The sequence below is a fragment of the Rhagoletis zephyria genome, unplaced genomic scaffold (genome assembly GCF_001687245.7).
Source record: "Rhagoletis zephyria isolate East Lansing unplaced genomic scaffold, Rhagoletis_zephyria_1.1 Rzeph_scaffold_00778, whole genome shotgun sequence".
In the NCBI taxonomy this organism is placed as follows: Eukaryota; Metazoa; Arthropoda; class Insecta; order Diptera; family Tephritidae; genus Rhagoletis; species Rhagoletis zephyria.
Window position 1 is genome coordinate 109,090 of NW_016157862.1, and position 7,933 is coordinate 117,022.

The following is a 7,933-nucleotide window of genomic DNA, read 5'->3' on the forward strand; positions in this document are numbered from 1 at the left end:
TTTAATTATGTTTACGGAAAATCCATTAAAACAGCGTTGCACGAAATCGTGTGCCGCATTGCGACAAAGGAATATATTTTGATAGCCTTCCTAGGCATCGAGGGCGCTTTCAACATCACACCTATGGAAATATACTTGTAACCAGTCTCGCTCCTACGCCAGCTGCTAAGTAATAAGTAGACAGGGTTTTGTGAGCGGCCAGATACGTTTGATCGTAAGTCAAATGAAAGACAGATGGCATGATAGTTCGAAAGAATTTTGTTATTCTAGCACAAGAGTCTGAGCAAAAACTATCTCATTCACCATCATGGTGAAAATGTATTTTGGGAGAATACACCTGGCTATCATTTATCTCGCGTCGCTCCAACAGTCGCAATGGTCGAGTGAACAAAGCAGAGGCGTGCCATACGAAAGATCCGAGTTCGATTTGTTGTTTAGATTTTATTCTTTTAAGGGCCGAATTCACAGTGCTTAGTTAACTCAGAATCGGCAGTTAACTACAGATCAATTTAATTTTTAGAATCTTTTTTATTTATGTTCTTTTTTATTTTATTTATTTTCTGTTAATTTCCCTTCTTTCTTTTAATTTTTAGATTTATTTTTTTAAAAAAGAAAGATACACTTTTACATCATTTAATTTTAAGGAACTTATTTAGGTTTTTATTTTTTAAATACGTTTTTGTCAGATCAATTTTCTTTTAATTTTTAAATTTTATTTCCTCTTTAAGAAAAATATTTTGTCAGCTTTTAATTTAATTTTTAGAAAAATTTTTTTGTTTATTTTTCCTTTTTTAAATAATTTCATTTTCCATTAATTTCACTTTCTTTTAATTTTTGGATTTTATTTTGTTATAATGAAAAATATGTATATCTTTATTTCATTTAATTTTTATGATATGTTTATTTTTTTTTTGTCTTTTAATTTAGTTTTCTTTTAATTTTTAGATTTTGTATTTTTATTTTTTTATGTATGTATGTTACCGCATAACTTTGGACCAGGTTAATCGATTTCTATAGTTTTTTTTTTTTTTAAGGAAAGTAAGTACCTCCAAGGTGGTCCCATACTAATTTGGTTAAGATCCGATCATTGGATCATGAAGAAATTAACGGTACTCTTAAATTTGTATACGACAATTGAAGATGGTTTTGTTTTTTGCTAAAACATTACTGGTTGTTATTTACTTTTAGTTATTCTTTTTATAAAAATACAGTTTACTCTTTAACAAAAATCGTAGAAATTCAAGTTTCAAACTTTGTGCCAAATTTGGAAAAAATTCAACAATTTTTCATAAAAAAATAAATATTTAGTTAGATTTCTTAGAAAGATTTTATTTATTCAGGTGTATACAGTATGCGAGCTGTAGCTTGGACTTTTCGTTGATCAGTATTTTTGTTTTAATCAATCTATGTTGAAGCAAAAGTGAAAAAATAAAAATTATTTTGTCAGAACCCTCTCCGAAAAAAATCCTGGCTACGGCCCTGATCGGTATTATCTATATTTATATGTATATGCAAGCTAGGTATTACCACAATTTAGCCAATAATTTTTGATATAACTTATTTATAAGATACATACAAAAATATCTGAATTTATCGTTTCATGCTTTTATTAAAAGGAAAGTTTTAAAAAGGATGACAATTCAACTTTATGTGTTTTTTGGTTCTTGGGGAAAACAAAGCGGATCGTTAGTAAAACGGAGTAGCGCAATAAATTAACAATTTACTCGAAAATCGTTGTAAATCTACTACGATCGTAGTAAAGTCTAACGCAGCTCTCTGCTATGATCGCTTTCGATAAACACTATCAATTTTCCTCTCAGCATGGATATCGTTATTGACAGCCTAGCTACTTCCGTTATTACCATTGTTATCAGCTTCCTAACCGTTATTGGGGTAATTACTTTATAAATATTTATATAGCAATCATTAGCTCTATCACTAAATTAACGGTCACTCTAATACCACATTTTCGTTTTTATGAAACAAGTCGATAAGTTAAATCTTTATGCTGTGTCTTTCCTTTATTTTTCGGGGCGCAAACATTCTTCATAACAAATATTTTTCAAACACTCATTTTCCAAGTTGTTCCTCTATCCATCGCCATAAAACAGCAGCATCGCTATATACACCAGGTAAATTAGGACGAGCACAGCCCACACCCCACGACACTATGCCCACCAGTTCACCACCTACTACCAGCGGCCCACCAGAGTCGCCCTGGCAAGCATCTTTGCCCCCTTCAGGCACCCCCGCGCACAACATGCGTTCCGTGACGGCATTGAATTGCGAATACTGCCCGGCACACTCAAATCGATCGACTATTTTAACGGCTACCTTTTGCAAAGTGCGCGATAAATAGCCGCCTTCTTGCACGCTACCCCAACCAGTGACAACGGCATCTGCGCCAACTTGTGGGGTTGCATTGGCTATGCGTATCGGCTGAGCCAAGTCACTAAGCGTTATGCGTGTTGCCACTTTGATCAAGGCTATGTCGTAGTCAATGGTGTTTGGGTTGTAGTTCTCATGTCGGAAGATACGATCAACGTCCACCACTTTATCGGAGGTACCACCGAGCTGCGTTATGCCATACTCTACGCGATGATATTGCGGAGAGCTGGGTGTTACACAGTGCGCAGCTGTGACCACATACCAGCCGGTAGTGTTCTCGTTGCCAGTGTCCAAAATTGAACCGCCACAGCTGTGTGAACCGAATTGACGAAGGGATACTTGATAGGGAAATTCCTTGCTGTCGGCATCCTCACCGCCAACAATCCGACCATCGAGTGCTAGCAGACGTGTTGTGGTTATTCTTGCGTCGCTAATGGCTAGCAGTAATGCTAAGCTGAGAATAAGCAAATGTAACATCGCTGTGGTTTTTTTAGTTACTCAGGCTAACGCTTGGTTGTAGTCTTCAACTGGCTTCTTGGTGCGTGCAATGGGTTTTTATATAGAACTCCAACTGCGGTTCCAAAAGTGTGGATGCGTGCAATTTCAAACTATTTTGATCTTATCTATATTCAAGTATGTTAGTAAGTAGTATGTATTTCTGCATTGTACATTCAGCGTCAAGATAAGCAATCTAGATCAAGGATTTGATTTAAACGAAAATGAATGCATTGACCTAGACCAATTTAATTAATTGAAGCACATACTTATACTAAAGTTTATTGATTTATTGAATTGACGAATCATCTAATACAGCGTCATTCAATAAGGCCGCAAATTTTCCTTTATACATAAATAAAACGCGACAAAATTTTTTCCAAACGATTTTTTTAAATTTCATCAAGTTTTTTAGTCTATGGCATAAATGTTGCATAAAAGAGATATTACTTTGTATTTTGATGGGATGGCAGATTTGGTTTGCTTTTGAATACGGTTTCATTTAGTGCGCTATAAAGGCAGAGGTATGTATAAACGCTTAAAAGAAATATGTGTTGAGTCATTTTGGGTTTTTGTTAATGCGGTTCTTGTGTAGGAATAAACAAGGTACATACATAATGAAGGATGTACTAATGACAGAATCTTTCACTCAAGGTCCAATAAAAATTTAAAAAATATAAAATATTTTCTGGAACTCACCAGTTCTTTTGACCAAATAAAAAGGCAATTGAGAAGCGTAGAAATGCGAGAGCTCGTCCGTACGTGCATAATTATGTACATATGTACATATATAACAAGTTTATGAACACAAGCTCACATACATATGAACGATGGCACTCGGAAAACAACGGCACAACTCAAAGCTGAAAAAAAACAGCTTAAGAACAGTGGCGCATGTCTATAAAACTTGTCTAATCTGTGACTAATCCATTCTAATCATTTATGTATAACGCAGTCGTAAAGATTTGGCATTGATTAGAGACATGTACCACTCTTCAGTAGTTAGCTTTTTTAAGTTTTGAGTTGTGTCGTTATTGCAAAGGTCCATCGATATGTAGTTATTTACATACATTGTACATAAATATGTACTAACATACATACATACTTTTATATGCACTCCATTTTCACTTTTCACCAATCTTTGCCCATGCGCCGCCATATTGACAAACTTCTCTGGCGGCGCATCGGCCATACATATAACTTTTCACTTTTTTTTATATGCTTGCACTTCATCACAAATGAATTATATTTATTGAACTTCCAACTTAAATACACTACAAACACTTAACAAAACACATTTTGCACTTAAATACTCAATTTAAATCACAATTTAATAAAACTTTTCACTAGAACCGAAGCGGAGAAAAACGAACGAAAGGCAAACACTTGCCAAAGCTAAAATACGAGTGAGGATACGGAATTGGAGATGGCAGAAACACTGGGAGGAAGGAAATCAAATTTTAATTTAGAATACCTACATATTCGATTTAGTTGTGACACAAACCGCATAAAAATTAATTCCAGATAAACTTGTACTAACAAAAAATTTCATATGACTCACCCTTTTCTGTACCGTTCGTTCGTTTTGAAAAGGCTTTATGTTTTAATTATATGTATATGAGGGCTGCCACCTGCCTCAAAAAACAAGCACGACTTAAAAAAGGCATTATTACACTATGAGTATCGATCGAAATGGTTTTGAAGAGGCTTTATGTTTTAATTATATGTATATGAGGGCTGCCACCTGCTTCAAAAAACAAGCACGACTTAATCAAAGGCAGGAAGTTGAGATGTATGTTATGTATATTAAAGTGGTCCAAAAATGTATGTAAAAAAATAAGGTCGCATTTTTTTTGTTCTATACCAAAAAAAATATACCCCTACTTTTTTATTTTGAAATAAAAAAAAATTAGGGAGTGCTCAAAGCGCTCAAAGTTTTCAATGCATTTTATATTTCGTAGAAATAGTGTAGAATTCTGGAAAATCAATATTTTTCGATGGGAAAACTTTGTTTATCTTCAGGAGATTCCCGGTAATAATACCCAATTGCTCCTTTAACAATTTTTTCATGGTAACTATATCTTATAGGTCCTAGAAAATGCAATGGGGGGACCAATAAAAAAATCTTTAATCAGAAAAAATTGTTAAATAAACAATTGGATATTAATATGTTAAGTCTCCTGAAGAGAACCACAGTTTTACGATTGAAAAATATTGATTTTTTAAGAGTTTTACACCATTTTTACGTAAATTTGTTTTTTTCCCCATACAAAATACATGAAAAACTTTGAGCGCTGTGAGCACTCCCTAAATATTTTTTGATTTCAAAATAAAAAAATAGGGGTATATTCATTTTCGGTTCAGAACAATCATAGGGGGTGGCGGCATTAAAATTCCGACTTTATTATTTTGGACCACTCTAATGTATATCCCATGAAGCAAGATCACGCCTTCTTAGTAGCCCGTTATAATCGCATTTAGGAAAAAAGTTGGGCGACTTTGACATTAGCCGTCTGTTTACATTTGTTCGTTGTTTACAATTTGGTGGTGGCTTTTTACTGCAATTTTCTTAATTTTCGCTTGTGACAACGTGTGCACACATAAGGTAAAGAATAATTTTACACAACGACATGATTTATAGAAGAATTTGCGTAATAAAAATGATTATTCATGCGTTCAACAATTACGCGGATTTTTTGTTCTCTTCGTTGTTTACTTCTTACAACAAAGATAACGTCGAGATTTCAACAGCTATAAAATAACTTTTTTCTTTCTTTCGGGAAGGCGTGATCTTGTGTCTTTCGTTCATGTGTATATCCTGATATGGATGTCAGACGAAAGAGGTTGTGGTTTTAAAATATATTGCAGTTTAGTTTAGTTTCAATATAAGCAATAGCTTAAATAAATTACTACAATATGAATATAAAACAAAATTGCTTTGAAGAAACTTTATTTTCAAACTGCATGTAAGAGGGTTACCACCTCATTTTATAATTCAATTCAATTTGAATTGAAAGTATTAGATAATTTAAATATGTATCTCAATACAGTACAGGATTGCCATCTCTTTGAAAAGTCGAATTAAATTAAATTATATGAAATATTGTAGCGTTCTTGTACGCGATAGTTCGTACCAGTTTTTACTCACTATCACGTTTTGGTGTTCTTGTACCCAAAAAAACCTGTAAGAAAGGGGAAAATGAGAGCGCAAAGTGACATTTCATTTTGAGGAGAAGTTGCTAGTTTTTACTGGATCAATTTTTACTAGTAAGAACTTGCAAGTGAGAAAATCAGCTGATCGCATGTTGCTGGGTGCAATTGAAACTACTAAAAGAAATGTTTATGGAGTTTTTATAGTTGAAATTGAATTGAATAAACAACAAATAAATCAGCTGTTCGTAAAACTTGCAATTACTGGTTTTGCGTTCTTTTACTTTTGTGCTATCAGAGCGAATTCTCAGAAATTAAGTTACTGGATAGTTACTGGCAAGTTACTGGATAATTTGTAAAAGAACACAACTATTAAAATATTGGCATCAAACAAAGGAGTATTAAGAAATATTTAGTTTGGTCATTTATAACACTAAATAGGGTTTCCACCTGTGTAAAAAGTTAAACTCAAATTAACTTTATTTAAAAGGAATGCCATACGTTTTAGAAATTAAATCAACTTGAATTATAGGAATTAGATACATAATTAATATATGTATGGCAATATAAGAGTCAAGGTTTAACCAGGTTTTGGTTTTAAAATATATTGAATAGGGTTGCCAACCTGTTTGTTTTAAAATTTGAATTTAATTAAATGAAATATTAAAATATGACGTGAAGCCAAGGTGGTAAGATATCCTTAGTTTGAATCATCGTACAGTTCCATAAGTAAAGTAACTCTTCTTCTTACCTTTTTTCTGGCAGGCTGTAGGTGTGTGTTTGGCAGGCTGTAGGTGTGTTTTTGGTTATTGTATTGGTGTTTTTGGTTCAGTGTGTTAGTGTATTTTGAATAAATTGTAATAGAAATAAATGAAATTGTAATAGAAATGAAAGAAATTGTAAAAGATAAGAGCACATGCCAAAAAACAGGTGATCTCAGCTGTAGGCATATTTTGGCAATCAGCTGATAGTGTTTTTACTTATGAAACTGTACGATGGTTTGAATATTCAGAATATTAAGGAGGGTTTCCACCTGTTCAAAAAGGTAAATGCAAATAATTTAATAAGTTAAAGGAATTATTGAAAATACGGGTAAAAATGAATTGGGTTTAAAAAGGCTTTATTCCTTAACTGTATTTTAATTCATTAGGCACATGAAATGTGTAGGTATAGGTAGGTGAAATATGTATGTAGTTACGTTCCATTCTTCTCTGGCCCATTGGGTTCATTTGCTTTTTTGTGTGTTCGTAGCAAAAGCTGTCAGGGTGGAATTTTGCTGAAATTTATGGACTTTATTTGATAAACTTTGGTTAAATAGATTTTCATACAAAGTTTAAAAATTTATCATTTATCAAGTTCATCAGCAGTTTATAACTTTTGATGAAGACCCTTATTGTCTAACAACGGTGATTTTCAGACTTCATCTAAAGCTGAAATTAGTCAAGAACGTAAACCTACCGGTACGTAAACCCGAGTCAGCTGACACGATCTGTCTTACCAAAGCGCCATGTAAATGAAAACTCAACACCGCAGAAATTTTCTGTAGTTGTAGCCCGTAGCGCAGAAATCTGCGGAATTTAGATTTTTCCGTGTCAGCTGATTTCTCCTTCTTTAGATGATTGCCACTTCGTCAGTTTTACAGATGGTAAAAAAGTTATAAGTTCCTATTCAAAATATGTTTAAAATATTTGAAATTTACTATTGAATAAGGTTTTTGTCGAAAACTAAGTAGTTTATGTTTAGCTACAAACTATTATAGCAAGAAAAATTGTAGTTAAAGGGTAAGTTTATGAAAACATATTGATGAGTGGCAACAGTGTAGTAAGCAACACTGAGGGCTCCAGTAATCGACAAAACTCTGCGATACAGACTGCGTTTAAGTATACGTTCTGCGTTCTCG

At 33.3% G+C, this 7,933-nt stretch overlaps 1 protein-coding gene across 1 annotated transcript; it reads right to left on the minus strand.

Moving 5' to 3' along the window:
* Nucleotides 1-2,070: 2,070 nt before the first annotated feature.
* On the minus strand, nt 2,071-2,865 carry LOC108361507 (trypsin alpha-3-like). Its single transcript, XM_017614135.1, has one exon. It carries the CDS (start codon nt 2,863-2,865, stop codon nt 2,071-2,073), a length of 795 nt encoding a protein of 264 aa, XP_017469624.1.
* Between the last annotated feature and the right edge of the window lie 5,068 nt (nt 2,866-7,933).

Bases quoted from the DNA above. Each gene is read 5' to 3' on its own strand.
- LOC108361507 (XM_017614135.1), bottom strand. From the start codon at position 2,865: ATGTTACATTTGCTTATTCTCAGCTTAGCATTACTGCTAGCCATTAGC.